Source organism: Mixophyes fleayi, chromosome 8 (assembly GCF_038048845.1).
Source record: "Mixophyes fleayi isolate aMixFle1 chromosome 8, aMixFle1.hap1, whole genome shotgun sequence".
Classification (NCBI taxonomy): Eukaryota; Metazoa; Chordata; class Amphibia; order Anura; family Limnodynastidae; genus Mixophyes; species Mixophyes fleayi.
The window spans coordinates 18,232,763-18,251,208 of record NC_134409.1 but is presented as its reverse complement, the minus strand read 5'-3'; the positions used below and the strand labels follow the sequence as shown (position 1 = coordinate 18,251,208).

At 43.0% G+C, this 18,446-nt stretch overlaps 1 protein-coding gene across 2 annotated transcripts in view; it reads left to right on the top strand.

The window, feature by feature from the left end:
- DDAH1 (dimethylarginine dimethylaminohydrolase 1) overlaps window positions 1-18,446 on the top strand; it is a 63,079-nt gene that overhangs the window by 7,110 nt on the left and 37,523 nt on the right. The window contains exon 1 of one of the 2 annotated variants that reach the window (XM_075182022.1): window positions 397-881. The exons of the other annotated variant lie outside the window; for it this stretch is intronic. Within the exon in view, the coding sequence (XP_075038123.1) occupies window positions 582-881 (300 nt within the window). The 5' untranslated portion in view covers window positions 397-581. Of the gene's footprint in view, window positions 1-396; window positions 882-18,446 lie in introns of those variants that run through there. 2 annotated transcript variants of the gene reach the window in all.

Below are 18,446 nucleotides of genomic sequence, written 5' to 3'. Positions count from 1 at the left end.
GAGGAAATTGTCTCCCTGATATATCTGGGTTGGCTGATGAACAAGGGTCATAGGCTTACCTGGTTATCATCCTGCTAGATCACATTCTGATAGCTTTGGACAGTGAGTCAAACACACTGTTTAGTAGTCACACATTTGCTTATAAATTACCAATGTAAATAATGCAATCATTTATGCAATTAAAAAACAAATAAGGTAACTATTTAGGTAATGAATAGGTTCTTAATAACCAATATATACATATTTTATTAACTGGTGAAATACTTTCTGCATATGATTGATGAGAAGCCCCTGTGAGGTGTGCTCCTCCTCTGTCTCCTTGTTTGGATATGTAAATACCGGTGTCTGGGAACATCCACTCGTCACTAGACTGTGTGCTTGACTCAGCACCACCAGGCAAAGGATGCAGCTGTCAGAAAGGATTGTGCAGGATCCAATCAGGTGCCAGTGATAAAGTGACCAATTGCAAACTGCATTACATCTCTGTTCTGGGGAACAGTTTACATCCAGCCTGCCTCTCTTATTTACACTGCTGGCCATTGATCTGGTCACCGTCCAGGCTGAGCTGTGTTATCATCATCATGTCTGTGCAGGCTGTGTCCAGCCTAGGCAAGTACACACATGCCATAGTGCGCTGCATCCCTGACTCCTTCAGCCAGCAAGCTCTCCGCATGAAGGAGAGCGGAGAGGTGGATACTGCCAGGGCCAGGAGGGAGCTGGAGCTCTACATCAGAGTCTTAAAGGACAAGCTGGGGCTGCAGGTTATCGAGTTAGAGGCAGACAACAGTCTGCCAGATGCTGCCTTTGTGGAAGATATTGCTGTGGTGCTGGACGACACAGCTCTGGTGACCAGACCAGGGGCTCCCAGCAGGAGGAAAGAGGTAACTCCCCAAACTGCCTGCTATTAACCCCCTCTCTGCCACAGAGAGCAGCATTGCCCCCACCTGTTAACTATTGGAGATCAAAACATTTGCAGGAATGAAAATAGGAATGTGGCTTTTTCATAGTGTCTGTATTTAATATACTTATGTATCTGTATGTACGTGTGTGTATGTATGTGTGTGTGTGTGTGTATATATATATATATATATATATATATATATATTATACACACACACACATGCGCACACACACACACACACATATATATATATATATATATATATATATATGTGTGTGTGTGCGCGCATGTGTGTATATATATATATATATATAATCTTGTGATGGCGTCGGTCTTTGCAATCTCTGCACAAGGTGTGGCTTGCCTACAGAATGCCAGTGTTCTAGGACATGGCTGTGCCCACAGGACCATCTGCTCGCTACAATCTGATTAGGAATTTTGAGGCTCTTCATAGTTTGGTTCCATCAGAAATGCAATTTGCCTATCAGACAACAAAGACTGGTTCATATCTGTCATTTCAATGAGTTCCCCGGACATGGATAACAATATTTGGAGGTGCCTCTAAGTCCTGTCAATTTAAGTTGCTCAGCGTCTAGATATAAAAAAATAATTCTGGGTACAAAGCATGTATGCGTTCATATATCCAGGATAACTATTATGCTTGTATTCTGATGTTTATATGAGAGGATTCGTACCACATTCACAGTTTATTCTGACTGCTATTTTGAAACATTTTGTAAAAAAAAAAAAAACTCTAAATAATGGAAGGCATAATATATTGTTGTTCAGAATAAGCTTTTTGGCAAGCAGTGTCCATAGACTAAACTTCCTAGAGGATTCTGGGAATGCAACAAAATCTTAACAAAAAAAAAAATACACTTCTAACCTCAAATAAGTATGACATGCTTCTTCCAAATGCCAATTGTTTTGTCTGTTGGGTTGTTTTCAATTCAATATTTTTTTCATTGCGAAAGTCGTTCAGACACTAAATCAATATATAGTAGCTGCAGCCAAATCCTTTGCTTATTATTTGTAACTGGATTTGATCACAGATTGAGCAATACATCTGTGTGGATTACACTGATAGTTTGGAATGACAACAGGTGTCACAATATAGACTGTCACTTATTTTTCTTAGGCTGTGATTCCTGACCACTATGTAATGACACTTAGGGGTATATTTACTAAACTGCGGGTTTGTAAAAGTGGAGATGTTGCCTATAGCAACCAATCAGATTCTAGCTGTCATGTTGTAGAATGTACTGAATAAATGACAGCTAGAATCTGGTTGCTATAGGCAACATCTCCACTTCTTTAAACCCGCAGTTTAGTAAATATACCACCTAGTCACAATAACAACTTGGGTGTGTCTTGGGAATTTAGGTATGATATGTGAAAAGCAAAAACGTGAAGGGGATTTGGCATGGTCCGTAATTTTGTCAGTTAAATAAACAAACTGCAATAATATTTTATTTTAGCTTTATTTTTAATCTTACGTGTCTTGAATTGTTTTATTATTTCATATTTTAGCCCGAGCTTGCCATTCAGGTTTTAATGTGTCACAATGTGGGAAATGATGGAAATCATTGAGCTATTCGAACTAGCATGAGGTTAAAGATGGATACATGGAATCCTGTGCATTGTGTCTTAGTAGAATGGGCATCCCTGATGTAATGGAGAACATGCTTCTCCTGTGCTGGGAGATACCACACCCCTGGTCCATCTTTGTTGCAGGGCTCACAGCCTGCATGAAGCTGGGTAGAGCCGACTGTCACTACATAATGACAGAGGGGAGGGAGCAGCCAGCCGGAAAATAGGCTGCAAGTGACAGGGAGAGATCTCCAGATGGAAGTGGTCCTGATAAACTAACAGAGCAGAAACAATCACATTATGAGCAATGCCAGAGGAGTTTAAATAAATGCAATTATAAGGGAAGGTGCAACTCTTAAATGGTTTATCTTTATTCCACATCCTGCATGTGAGGGGATTATGATATAAATGAATAATATACAATGACATGAAGGAATGATGGCTGTGCCCAGTCTAACAGGTGTGGGGAACACATAATACATGATATAGTTGAAAAACAATTGTAGCTGGTGGTGGGGAAAGTATGTGTGGCGGTAGCATTATCAGCCACCAGTTATCATCAACACCATTTATTTATATAGCACCGTTAATTGTGCAGCGCTGTACAGAGAACTCACTCACATCAGCCCCTGCCCCATTGGGGCTTACAGTCTAAATTCCCTAACATACACACAGACATATAGACAGACAGACTAGGGTCAATTTGTTAGCAGCCAATTAACCTACCAGTATGTTTTTGGCGTGTGGGAGGAAACCGGAGCACCCGGAGGAAACCCACGCAAACACGAGGATAACATACAAACTCCTCACAGATAAGGCAATGGTCGGGAATCAAACTCGTGACCCCAGAGCTGTGAGGCAGAAGTGCTAACCACTGAGCGACCATGCTGCCCATATAAAGCAGACCTGGGGCGACTGGCGTTTCTGTGGTGGTACGGTTGGAACGAGGAGAGATATATTTGTGAGAAGATGATTGTGTAGGAAGTAGGGCACAAAGCTGATCTATAGTGTAGCCCAGGGAAGCCGGACCCACAGCTCGTTGGTTCCCTGTGCAGTGGCCCCATGATCTCCATGGGCCCCGGTGCACTGCACCCGCTGCACCAATGGTAGATCCGTCACCGGTGCTGCCATTCGCCTGCCGCCATGTTCCGCGATTTTCTCCGTATTTGCCCCCTGTATGCTGATTGCGTGCTGTGATTTTAGCGCAGATTTGCAAGTTGAGTTATGATAGTAAATAAAACCCAGTGTTTTGTTTTTTTCCTGTTTGCCCTACTAGACCGATCAAAGGTAATAGCAGATTGGTATATTGGTATGGCCAAATTTTGAGGAAGACATGCCATCTCGCCACCCCTTTCAGCATTGGGACTATTGGGAAGTATGTGACTGGTGCAAATCAAGGTGGTCACGCCTTTTGTCGGTATCCCACCAAACCTCCAAACATTCCTGATTGGAAAGTTAGGGCACTACCCTATCCATACCACACCCATTTAATGTGGCCCCACCCTCTCATTAAACCCACATCCCATTGGCACAGCAGAAAAGCAGACTGTTGGCAGATGGTTGCCAGCAAGATTTTATTTTGTACAAAAATTGCAGCAGTAAGTGTTTTTTTATCACTGTGACAAGCAGACTTATTGGCAAAATTGGGGTTCTTGTGATAAATAAACCACTGAAAAATGAACCTGAACCAAACAATATGAAATAAATAAGCAGTTGTTTTAGCCTACAACCCAGAAGATCAGTGTTGTGTTAATGACTGCTGAGTACTGACAGATATGACAATGAGTGGACTTGTTTTATAATTGAAATAATAAAATGTGAAATCAATGGGTACAATGAACCTTCGATTAGGGGACGACTGCATCCAAGAAGAGTTTCATTCCTCCTGCTGTACCTGGTATTTTATTATTCCTTGGTAAAGAGGAATAAACTTAAGAAATGAGAAAAATCAATTAATGAGAGTTTAACTGAGGTTGGGAAATGTTAAATGAACTGTCTGCGGGGAGCAATTTGCTTGAGATGCTGGATGTCTGAGAGAGGAGATGAGTTATGGATGTCAGTGACAGTATATTCTGCTCTGTGATAGGACCGGTCCAGCTAAAGAATGTCTTGTTTATAAGAGCACTGGCTAGTGGCTTTAGCAAGGCTAAGGGTGACCAATGTATGTATGGCGGCTAGATTGATTTTTTCCTTGCAAACCGTTCTTCCTCTGCTGAGCCACTCTGTCAGTCTCTACATTGGTTGCCTGTACTTCAACGAATCCAATATAAAAATTTTCTACTATCATGCAAGGCCATCAACAAAATTGCACCGACATACATTTGCTCACTTGTCTCAAAATATCTCCCTACTCGACACCTCAGTTCTGCACAAGATCTGTGTCTCTCTTCCATTCTCATCACATCCTCCCATTCCCGGTTACAGGACTTTTTTCGGGCTGCACCCACTTTGTGGAATTCCCTCCCTCGCACAGTAAGACTTTCCTCTAGTCTTCAAACCTTCAAGCGTTCACTGAAATCCCTTCTCTTCAGACAAGCTTATGATATTCCTCAACCACCATCTTAATCTCCCTAGATTACCCTATCACCACGCTCTACACAGCTAACGCAAGACAACAACCCTCTGACCAACATTGCTACACACACACAGCCAACTCAATACTTTTACCTTTGCATTCTAGCTGGTCCAGTGTGCAATATGATGTAGCACATGCCCTTGTGTTTCAAACTCCCATTGTCCTATAGATTGTAAGCTTGCAAGCAGGGTTCTCTTACCTCTCTGTATGTATTACCCAGTATTGTTTTATTAATGTTTGTTCCCAATTGTAAAGCGCTACTGAATTTGCTAGCGCTATATAAATAAATGATGTTGATGATGGCTACAGAAGCCAGTGTTCTAAATTTGGTGTTATATGAAAATCTGTGTCTTTATATAGCCCCACCCCCACCCCTCAGGCAGTGCCGGATTAAGGGAAGGGAGGCCACCGGACTAAGGATACTGTGAGGGCCCCTCCTGTGAATTTACCTCCTTCTGTTGTTCCACTCCCTGTAGCAATTACGCGGTAAGTCCTACAGTGACAGCAGGCAGTTAACAGCATAACATTTGCTGTTAGCTGCCTACCATTTTCCTTGAACAAGTGACAGTCAGAGACCCGATAAATGTCGGCGGGCCCCCCAGCTGCCCGAGGCCCCTGGGCTGTAGCCCCTTTAGTCCTATTGTTAATCCGGCTCTGCCCGCAGGGTACACACACCAGAGCCCGGCTCTCTGGGTCTCTGAAGCTCCCACGCATTTCTACCTGTAGTTTTCGTATAGAAAAACTTTTATTTTATAAAGCCATGAGGTTTAGGGTCTCTCAGGGTATGGCTCTACAGGGCCCGTGCATGCTCAGAACAGACCCCCTACTCTCTGGACTGAACCCTCTATACTGGAAATAGTTCCACAACTTCCTCTTATCCCAAGTGTTTGACTAAACCGCAGGTGGTCAGGTGATAAGAGTTGATCAGTGCTGCAAACTTGCCAGATCTGCCTGAGGTTTCAAGATTTAGGCCTATCGGTGAAGCTCCGAGAGACGACCTTTGATCTCAGAGGCTGCTTCAGCTCAGGGGTGCAAATACTTTGAAAACCTGAGCCTACATTAGACGTACTACAGTGTCCTTTGTCTCCAGTTAGAAGGAGCAAGGGGCTGATGACAAAGTGGAGGATATTCAGCGCATAAGTGCAGGGACATAAGACGCTCTGCTAAACCCTCTGTTACCCCTTTACTAGTTTCAAACCATTTATCTCCCTCTATGTATTCTGTGGCAAGAAGACGGACATGCAAAGCTTAGAGACGAGCACCCATGGCCGCACACTGGTTTTCCCACTTTCCTGCTACAAAGTGCTGCTGGTGTCGTCGACGTCCTCTCATATCTTTACGTCGTGACTGCGGTACAAAGATACGCCTCCTAAGAAGCCTATCTGGGAGTGCAGCATGCATTAAGTTACGTCTACTCGCTGTTACTCATACTTGTCTACTTTTGGCAAGTTGTATCTGGGAGAGGGGCGTGTCCGGAGGGAGGGAGCGGGGCATGGCCAATCGCGTCATTTTGGCCCCGTTCCTGCTACAAATATGCCGTTTTGTCGCAGGGGCGGGGCCTTAATGACTCGATTCACTGCGAATCGCGTAATTTTAGCCCTGCAATTGCAGGATGTGGGAGATTTGCCAGCTCTCCCGGGAGTTCGTGAGACCGACCCCAATTTTGGGAGTCTCCCGGAATGTGGCAAGTATGCTCTTACTGTACTCGGCAAATACTGGCCCACCTCCATTTAGACTCTCCAGGCTAACCGGTCCAAGCCTAAGATATGTTTTTAATATAGAAAACCTCATTTTACTGTGGAAACACATGTATTTACGACACAAAAACTGACCTAAGGGAATTCACTTTTTAAATCCCAACTATCTAAAATACCCTATGTGTGATGGTGATGTGCAGGGCTTCACTTAGAAGGCCAGTTTTTTTAAAATATTTTCACTTTTCTAGAAAGAAGCGTAGAAGCCAAGGAATTGCATAGTGTATTTAGATCTGTATTCCCTGTTTAGAGACAGAGTTACTAGTTTATGTATTAACTTTTATAACCCAAACTCTATCTGATCCCCTGCTCGGATGATCTGGTGACCGGGTGGATTCTCTACATTCTTTTGACAAAAGGATGTAAAGAAAACGAGACATTTTTAGTAACTTGGCGGCACACTGTGAGAATAGCACTGCCTCGTGAGATGGAAGAGGAAGCAATTAAACTTCTGTCAGTGAAAGATTTTCCGAGCAGCGGGCAGGCAGGTTATGCTGAAAATTGTATAAAATATCTTCCACAAATATGTAATCAGTCCTCATTATGCGTATATTGTGCAGCTGTGAGCCCACACGCAGGTTTGTGGGTGGAATCAATAATCCAAGAGATTGCAGCCTATCAGTTCATAGGAGTTTGTGGTATCACTGAGGCACACGTAGTGATGTAACTAGCGGCCAAAGGGCCCAAATGTTGGTACTAACAATAGTCCATGCACTGGCTATAGGTCTAGGGGGCCCCCGCTCTCCTCCGCTTCCCCCGCTCTGCTCTCAAAATGACATTTATTGACGCATGAAGTGTAATTCTTTATTGCTGCCTAACCCCCTTAATCATACCTCCCAATGGTCCAGATTTTGGAGGGATATCCGGATTGGTGGACTGCGAAAGGGGTGGGACTTAACAGGAAAGTAGGTGGAGTTTTACACAAATATGTCAATTTGTAGGCAGAGTTTGGTCTTAATGGGGGCATGGCTTATTTTGTCGGGATCCTCAATGTTGGGAGGTATGCCTTAGTGCAGGCCTGTCCAACCTGCGGCCCTCCAGGTGTTGTGAAACTACAAGCCCCAGCATGCTTTGCTGGTAGACAACCAGTTGATCGCTGGAAGGGCATACTGGGACTTGTAGTTTCACAACACCTGGAGGGCCGCAGGTTAGACAGGCCTGCCTTAGTGTATAGGACAGAGCAAAAAAAAAAGCCTAATTGTTGGGACATTTATGAAAACTGGCACATTAGTAACGGTTTGTGAATTGCAATCAATTAAATGTTTACTTTCATTTTTAAAACGGCAAAAGAAAAATAAAAGAATCTGGTTGCTATGGGTAACACTACCTCTTACCAGTTCACAAGTTTTCAGAACTATTCCTCCTCTGTGCTTTGTCAACACATAGTGGTGTCTGATATCTGGACAAAGATGCTACTGCGGCTTGGGGTCTATGTTGGCATGAAAGGTGGGATTATATTGGTCAGGGCTGTCAAGATACATTGTATACCCTCTTACACAGCAGAGGAGCAATAAAACACAAGAATGGTAGAGCGGAAAATCTAATTCCGTTCAGTATATAAGCAACCAAACTATAACTGGATTATTGCAATGCACCAAATGTCACTCCAGCAGAGATTTACTACTGTTCCTAATAATCTAAAGTGGGAACATTTTTCATATAATATATTTTTATTATAAATCTTTACATATGGCAAAGTGACACTTCTAATTGCAAGGCAAATGTTCCTGTCATCATCTTTATGTAACTTGCTTGGAGATCTCTATAAACTTAATAGGCATGTGTCAGCCTTGCTAATTATTTAACTATATTATGTAACAGTAGAAAAACAAGAAATGGGCCTCCTGGGTCTTGTTCCTTTCTGTTAATAATTATCTTCTTTTGTTGAAAACATTAATATCATCAGCAGCAGCTATTTATATAGCGCCACTAATACCGCAGCGCTGTACAGAGAACTCGCTCACATCAGTCCCTGTCCCATTGGAGTTTACAGTCTAAATTCCCTAACACACACACACTCCAAGAGAGTCTAAGGTCAATTCAATAGCAGCCAGTTAACCTACCAGTATGTTTTTGGAGTGTGGGAGGAAACCAGAGCACTTGGAGGAAACCCACACAAACACGTGAAGAACATACAAACTCCACACAGATTAAGCCATGGTCGGGAATTGAACTCATGACCCCAGTGCTGTGAGTCAGAAGTGCTAACCACTAAGCCTCTGTACTGCTTACAATAATATTCTTATTTGCAAAGTGAGATGTTGCACATTTGTTCCAGCAATTGCAATATTACCACAGATATATTGAAAATAGATGAACTCTGTTCTTCATTTGTTTTTCAAAGTATCCGTATACAATGTTTTGAAATGAATTTTCTAGTGTTATTTTGCCATGTACCTGTATAAAAGGTTTTACTTTGCAGAACTATCAGATTATCTCACTTCATGACAACTCAGAGGACACCTCACCCATCCATACAAGTTTTCACACCTTGAAAGAGGTCTGGCATTGTATTTAGATATGGGGGTAAATGTATCAAGCTGAGAGTTTTCCGGTGGGTTTGAAAAACCAATCAGATTCTAGCTATCATTTATTTAGTACATTCTACAAAATAATAGCTAGAATCTGATTGGTTGCTATAGACAACATCTTCACTTTTCAAACCCGCCGGAAAACTCTCAGCTTGATACATTTTCCCCCTGGTGTGTAATTAAGTGCAAACTATTGCACTCTGTTATTAGCAATCTCGACTAGGGAGGGTGTTTATCATAAGACTCTCATCCTCTTACTTACCCCCTGCTCCTCTCATCCTCTTACTTATTACCCCCTGCTCCTCTCATCCTCTTACTTATTACCCCCTGCTCCTCTCATCCTCTTACTTATTACCCCCTGCTCCTCTCATCCTCTTACTTATTACCCCCTGCTCCTCTCATCCTCTTACTTACCCCCTGCTCCTCTCATCCTCTTACTTACCCCCTGCTCCTCTCATCCTCTTACTTACCCCCTGCTCCTCTCATCCTCTTACTTACCCCCTGCTCCTCTCATCCTCTTACTTACCCCCTGCTCCTCTCATCCTCTTACTTACCCCCTGCTCCTCTCATCCTCTTACTTACCCCCTGCTCCTCTCATCCTCTTACTTACCCCCTGCTCCTCTCACCCCCTTACTTACCCCCTGCTCCTCTCACCATCTTACTTAACCCCTGCTCCTCTCACCCTCTTACTTACCCCCTGCTCCTCTCATCCTCTTACTTACCCCCTGCTCCTCTCATCCTCTTACTTACCCCCTGCTCCTCTCATCCTCTTACTTACCCCCTGCTCCTCTCATCCACTTACTTACCCCCTGCTCCTCTCATCCACTTACTTACCCCCTGCTCCTCTCATCCACTTACTTACCCCCTGCTCCTCTCATCCACTTACTTACCCCCTGCTCCTCTCATCCACTTACTTACCCCCTGCTCCTCTCATCCACTTACTTACCCCCTGCTCCTCTCATCCACTTACTTACCCCCTGCTCCTCTCATCCTCTTACTTACCCCCTGATCCTCTCATCCTCTTACTTACCCCCTGCTCCTCTCATCCTCTTACTTACCCCCTGATCCTCTCATCCTCTTACTTACCCCCTGCTCCTCTCATCCTCTTACTTACCCCCTGCTCCTCTCATCCACTTACTTACCCCCCTGCTCCTCTCATCCACTTACTTACCCCCTGCTCCTCTCATCCACTTACTTACCCCCTGCTCCTCTCACCCTCTTAATTACCCCCTGCTTCTCTCATCCTCTTACTTAACCCCTGCTCCTCTCATCCTATTACTTACCCCCTGCTCCTCGCAACCCCTTACTTACCCCCTGCTTCTCTCACTATGTCCCTTAAGCTGGGTACACACTATAGAAAATTTATACAATTTTGCAACTGTACAAATTGCAATATCTTTAACAGTTTTACCAAGGACTTTAAGAACCGATGAGCCTGCTGATTCATGTGTACACACTGAACATGATTTACTGTCAGATCTGTGTTCCTCATCTGCCATAACCATCGGTTGAAAAGACGGTGACTCTGCACACTGCATAGAGATCTATGGACACTGCCGGTCCTGAGTGCATACACACTGTAACGACATTGTTCCTTCGTTGATAGTGATTCTTAGTCCGTTTATAAAATCAAGTCAAACAAGATGATGTGCTTTCGTACGATAAAACATTATCATGGGAGCGTACACATGCGATATCGGACCTAACAGCGTACTGGCCCACTCTCCCGGAATGTCCCGAAGACTCCCGAATTCCAGGTTGGTTTCCCGGACTCCCAGGACAGCAGGCAATTCTCCAGCATCCTGCCCACTTTCTAGTGAAGTGGACGGTTGGGAGCCTCAATAACGCGATTTGCTGTGAAGCGCATCATTTTGGCCCCGCTCCCCACAGCAAAAGCGACATTTTGTCGCGGGCCAAAATGACGTGATTTGCCTAACAGTCGTTTATCGTGTGATTGGCACAAAAATCAAATGAAAACCCTGTAGTGTGTACCCAGCTTTACACCCCCCTCCCATAAGGCTAAATATAGGACATAATACTAAACAAAGAGTCCTGACTCCAGCTGAGACAAAGTCAAATGTTAGGCTACTTAAAAAGGGCAATAGCTATTTGCTTGTATTAGTTCGTCACCTTACCTGTTCTTGCAGTGTTCACTATCCGCGACTGCTGGTGTCTTCTGCTCAGGTGCTGCCTATCTGGAGCCTGGAATGTTGGTGCCCTGATGGTAAAAAGATGGAAATATAGAAAGCCCCGGTGTTAGATCAATAACACCCATGTTTTATAACTATGCCTCCCTCCCTCCAGCCAGTCCCTCCCTCCAGCCAGCCCTGACGTTAATTTAATAGCATATACTTTTAATAAATAGCTTAATTTCCCCCCAACCAGCCCCAAAATTAAATAGTATTCACATTTAATAAATAAATCTATTTCCCTCCCTCCAAACAACCCTGGTAATAAATGAATAGCATTTACATTTTATAAATTTACCTATTTCTCTCAACCATGCCCGACATTAATCGAGAATCATATTAAATAAATAGCCCTTCTCCCCAAACTTAGCCCCCACCCACAGTTCACCAATAAATTAATAGGCCACCTCTCATCCTCACTACATTAAGGTAAACCCACCCCCCATTCCATAATTACATTCAAACAACCCCCCCTCTTCCCTAATTAAATCAAGAAACCCCCTCTTCCCTATTTATATTAAGACAAATCCCCCCTCCCCCCTTCCTTTATTACATAAATACCCCCCCCCCCCTCACACTTAACTTCTTCCAGCCGTGTTGTGTGGGAGGAGCAGATTCTTCTGTCCGCCTCTCGCGCTTTGGGCGGCACCTGTCATGTGGTGAGTGTCCCATGTGACTTGTCAGTCACAGACACACATAGGAGAGGGCGTTCTGATTAGAAAATATACTCTTTATTTAAATGAATAATAAAGCATTTTTTTCTTGCTCTATCTTTTGCTATCCCGTACTGGGATGGCAATCTCGAAAGGAGGATTGCCCAGTCATCCATGTTAAATAGTGTTCCCCATACCTACACCTGGTGCTTCTCTAGCGAAAGCTCCCCTATCTCCTGCTAATCCCCAGCAGATGAAACACTCTGTGCTGCTAACGTGCTAATTCTCTGCTGCTAGCAGCTTGTTTTAACCCATTCACCTCATGGTTTCATTTTAAAGAATGATGGCAATAGGCCCACAGACTCTAGTCAATTGCACTTAAAAACATAGTTGCCAACATTGCCAACTGGTGTCCCCGGAGGCAGGTGGATGTGTGGGGGAGGGGCTCAAAGAATCGTGTTAGCCCCGCCCCCAAAGCAGTCATCACTGTTTTTGCCCAATAAAAATAGGCGGGTCCACAATGACGCAAATACAGCACCACTAATCTCCACCCCCTCCGTTTAATTTGCAGAGCCGGCCGGGAATCGGGAGATTTGCCTGCTCTCCCAGGAGTCCGGGAGACCGTCCCAGATTTCGGGAGTCTCCCGGACATTCCGGGAGAGTTGGCAAGTATGTTTAAAAATTATTCCAGACAGCAGCAGTTTCTGCAGAGGAAAGGAGAACACGCTGACCAGACATGAAATCCTTGCAGATTATATTGTTAGCGACGGGGACTGAAAAGAGTGGCCCAGGTGTGAATTAGATTGCAGGAGGGGCTGTATAGAGAGGATAAGAGAATGAACCATCAGACATAGATGCAGGACAGAAGGCTATAAACACGATGCATGGCAATTTGGCAGTGCCGTCTGCATTCTGTCTGTGAGGGTGACTGGCTGCTGTCTAGGTGGGGGCTATTTAATTGACCCTTAAGCAATCTGCCCGCCCTCCTCCACCTCCTGTAATGTGACATACCTGATAAAAATGCCTGGCCTTGATCTTTTTATAGTCAAGTTTGTTGTAGGATAACTGATGGAATTTTTTGCAGCTTGCATGCCGGGGAGTGCGATAAAACAGACGTGATTACAAGTTCCGAGCACAGTCTGTCTCGTTACTCCATAAAATGCACAGCAAACATATACAGGAAGAAGTACAGGATAAGCACATTCCGCTTAGATAATTATGTTTAGGCTGTGTGGGGTTTCAACATAGAAAATGGTTTTGGGCGCTGGAGAGGACTGCAGCGTCCATCATTGAAATAACCCGTGCATGGTACAATGGGGAATCACGCCTGTGTTGTTCTAAAAAAAAAAAAAATAGAAGATTTTTTAATTCCTTTAGAATGTGTTACATGTAACTGAATATACATATAACCCGATGGCCATTCCTGATACTGTATACTCCATAGCCCACAGTAACGGGTTATATGTCAGTTTAGTTGACATGTAATATGGGGAACAGCAGGTGGTCAGAGGTGCAGACAACATATCGGAAAACAAAGCGGTTTTGTGTCTGGGACATTGGGGGCATTGTTCTGTCATTCGGTTCCAGCATTCCTTTGTCAGTTCTATAACAAACTGTTAGTGCTATTACACTAAACGTTAAGAACAATGCATCACTTTCTGTCCCGCTGCCAAGAAAAATGTCTGCGTCGGGCATCTGCTGCGTAAGTGGCAGCATATAGTTTGTTCTGCCCTGCTGTGTCCTCGGGCCTGAGCACCTATTACTGTATTGTTTTGGATCTGTATTAACTTAGTGTTTTGGTTTTGGCAAAACTTCCCTCACATGTATTGGTTTTGACTTTGGATCTATATTTTGTTTTTTTTAAAAAAAAAGAATTTTTTTTTGAAAAGGGACAAAAACACTGCTACCCCTCCTATTTCTGTATGAGTAATGGCACTGAGCAATGTCACTGAAAACTGGAGAGTGACAAGAACACTGCTACTCCTGATTCTGTGTGAGCAATGGCACTGAGCAATGTCACTGAAAACTGGAGAGTGACAAGAACACTGCTACTCCTATTTCTGTGTGAGCAATGGCGCTGGATCTCCTGGGGAGGGAGGTACTTATAGAATCCAAAACCCGCGAGATCCGACGATGCAACAATGACGTTTTGTCTCGATTCAGATCCGAGGGAGTCGGAAAGTACCGAGCCGGCTCGGTACTCGGATTGGCGATGTTTTGGGGGGTTCGGTTTTCAGAAAACCGAGCCTGAGCATCTCTACTGTATTGTGATCGTGTCACTATGTGATTGTTGTATCCATCCAACCGCCACACATAGGTCTGACACACTGACGTACAGTCCTTCAGCCAGCTGCTATACACAACATGGTCCTTGCACTGCTTGTTCCGCAGCACAGAATCGCACAATTAGCCATATTCGTCTCTACAAGTAAAACTTCTGTCTGCCGATGTTAGGTGTGCTTTCTGCTACTACACTTTGCACCTTTTGAACTTCTCTGTCTTAAGGTACCAAGCACTAGAAAACATTGGCTAATCCATTTTAAAAGGCAAAAATTCATCCCTTTGATGAACACAAGTACAAAAATGTGCCGACTTGGCATTTTATTGGAGGTCACGCTTCCACAGGCAGCAGATGTTTGAAAATGAAAGTTTGTTCTTTAAATTATCAGTTCCTGCTATAAAACGTCTCCAGTACAGACTGAATGTCTAGTGATCGTTCTGATAACATAACAGCACACGCTGAATTTGACTTACATAACAGTTCTAAGCTACAAAGAAAACAATGGACTTGGGTGCGCACCAACGTTCTCTCTTGTCTACTGTCCCATTGTCACCCGAGTTCAAGGGGTAAATGTATCAAGCTGCGAGTTTCTGGCGGGTTTGAAAAGTGGAGATGTTGCCTCTAGCAACCAGTCACATTCTAGCTATTGATAGTACATTCTACAAAATGACAGATAGAATCTGATTGGTTGCTATAGACAACATTTCTACCTTTCAAACTCACAGCTTTGATACATTTACCCCCAAATCTCTTCCCAAATGAACTGTTATCCAAGTTTTCTTTTCTTTTTCTTTTTTTCAGTTTACACAAATAACAAGGGTATAAATATTGCTTAAGAAACATGTCATTGTGTTACTTTCAACTCAAAGCATTGAGTATTTTGTTCCATACAGGCAAAGTATATCCTATTTATAGGTAGGGATGGGTTTCTTTATTGTCCTTTCAAACGTCCAATAAAACGTACAGATCTAGGAAATCAAATAGCTGTGGGCGCCTTCATGGCGTAGTATCATGGAAAGCAATATTTATTAAAAGTTTTTAAAATTTCACACGTGCCAAAAATCATTTTGCCTGCTCCATTTTGTACCTAAACAATCGGGACCTAGTTCACAGTTAAACGTAAAGTTGCGACTTTGGCTAGCCCCAGACCTATGGGACTCACAACAATACACCTCCTAAAAGGCGTATCTCAGAGTTAGTCTAAGGGCATTGGATGACTTGCAGTGACACGGCCAGTGCCCGCCCCAACTTACCTATCGCCACATAAGGGGTTGGACGAGCAATGGAACTACTCTATGCATGGCTGCGTTTTGCTACACATGCACAGTTTGTAAACTCATATTTATAAGAGCCGCAGATATACGTCCATCTCTATATTGTGCTCTTGGTGTCTATTTCCATAAATCTTTTTAACAGGTTTTTCCACCTTCCTAATATATTTTTTATATTCTCCTTTCCCACCCCTACTCATTTGGTTGGGGTCTCTTTCCTGGCGCTCCGGCTGCTTACAATTACTGGGGACTTCTTCCAGTCAGTCTCCATAATCCTCTCTAAATGCTAGAGAACGAGATGCACGGTTAGAAACGACAGCCAGTTCCTTATTGGGTAACCCCGTGCCAAGTCCCTACTTTTTCCTGCACTCAAGACTTTAACAGATGATGGCTGTGAAAACTGGGGCCCATAAAAACATGACTTCAAAGTGCACTCGTCCTCTAGTGGAGGCAGCCATGTTGTGGGCTCAGCTAATATTCACCCTATGACTTCACTAGAAACTAATGTCATGACTGAGTCAACCTTTGACCCTGCTCACAAAATGGCCGCCTCCTCTGTGTGTGTGGGTGACCGGCACACATTGACTTGTGGCTCTTATGGACATTGTTCTTTTGAGGTAAAATGTGCATCTTTGAACGTAACTAAATTCACTCTAGTACTCATATGATTGCCCACCTCCATTTTTAAGGACAGCCTCTCAAACAAACACACCTTAGCGTGACAGTTGAGAGAACCTGTAAATAACTCATAATAAAGTCTATTTTATAAGCTAGCTATATAGGAGACAATTAATCGTAAGAAAAGTAAGGGTCAGTGTATCTAAGTATCACTTTGACATTCGTGCCATAGGGGGGGTGTCGAGATGCATATTAATCAGCAGAAATATTCAATATATATTGTACTATACCTATGGAACCAACATTTCAGTCCCCTATTGACCCTGTTAGTGCATGGAAACTTATTCCTAAATGGGATAAATGTCTGTTTCTAATATGTGTCTCCTGTCACATTCTCACAGCTTGTTCAAGATGACGATCAAGAAATCATTTCTTGATGCCACCTAGTGGACTGTTTGCAAACTGCACTAAAAAGACAAACGTTTATCGTGCAGATCAGGCTTTAAACAACTATGAGGCTCTTTGTAGATTCTTATACTACAACCCGTAGTAGCTAAAAGCCTGTTGGGCTTACAGTTGCCTGCTGTAGGTTATTTGCCATTGTTATATTGAGTCTAAGCTCTTTATAATTGGCAGCGTAAGATAATTTTTACTTCTTAAGTGTCACCCGTTGACACTTTGCAGACTCATAATGTAGTTTGTGGTGTGGAATGTGGGATTTCGAGTTCCGCGGATTACATGTTTGCTCTGCAGCAGTATCTGAAATTTATTTATTTTTTTAGAACATTATATTTTTTTTTTAAAAAATGTGACTTATTTCTATGAAGCATTAATATATTATGAAACAAGCAGTGCCCGTACAAACAAATCTTAAAGAAAAAATATAGTATATAATATGAATATTGTAATAGTATTGGCATCTTTCTGTTGTACTGTAAACTGTCAAAACTGTTTACTTTTAGGTTAGATCACGGTAGCTTGTGTTGAAACCTGATCTGATGTTGTACATGTTTTATGTACATCAAATTATAATTTTTCAGCTCTGTTGTAGCCACTGTTTCTATCCCTGTTGTGTGGGTCTCCTCCATCTCATTTGCATAGAATGCCAGTGGCATTAGATAAAAATAAGAGCTAGATAGATAACATCTTTGTGCATTTGCTGATCACATGATTTTATGCCTAACATGGTTAAGATGATATATTTGCATTCTGTGAAATGTTACAATATTGAACGAGTACCCCTCCCCCTTCCACCCCTAATTGTTCTGTTTTTTTTGAAAAGGTGTCATGTGATCGTTCTTAGTATGTGCCAATGAGTTTGATAAGGTTTACCTGGCAATGGAAGGAGATACTTTTTAATTTATGGTTGCTGACAAATCTGCCACAAATATGATCATTCAGTTATCTGGCTGGAAAACCCTATGCGACATGACCACAGTTAACCTACTTGTTCTTGTCGACCGGTGTCTTACATACGGTGATGTGTCTGTCTTCTCACTGGGTATTCCGTGCCGTCCGATTGGATATCATTTGATCAAACAACCAAATTGGCCATCTTTGATATGATGTCAGTGTCCAATCCAACCAAACTGCGTGTACGTCCGGCTAATGCCTTCTTTATTATCTCATATTGATCCTGGGGATTTCAGACAAAAATAGATCCATTCTGACTTTAACCATAGTACTGCTGAGTGAGTGGATTAATGCTTAGGACTGAAATGGGATGATAATGATGATGGAAAATTATTGCCGATAGGAAAACATTAACACTGTACTGCTTCCTTTCCATACCAAAGATAACCTTTTCCACTGAAGTAAGTTGCTGTGTTCAATAATTCAAACATTTTGCATATATATGTACTATATAAATGCCTAGTGGCGTGTGTGAAAAAAACAAAAACCAAGCTGCAGCGCCACCTGCTGGGCGAAGTTATACACTGACCTACTAAATTCTTAGTGTGTGTAGGGGAAAAAAAACTCAGAAAGGGCTGAAATTTGCTGCAGCGCCACCTGCTGGGCGAAGTTATACACTGACCTACTAAATTCTTAGTGTGTGTAGGGAAAAAAAACTCAGAAAGGGCTG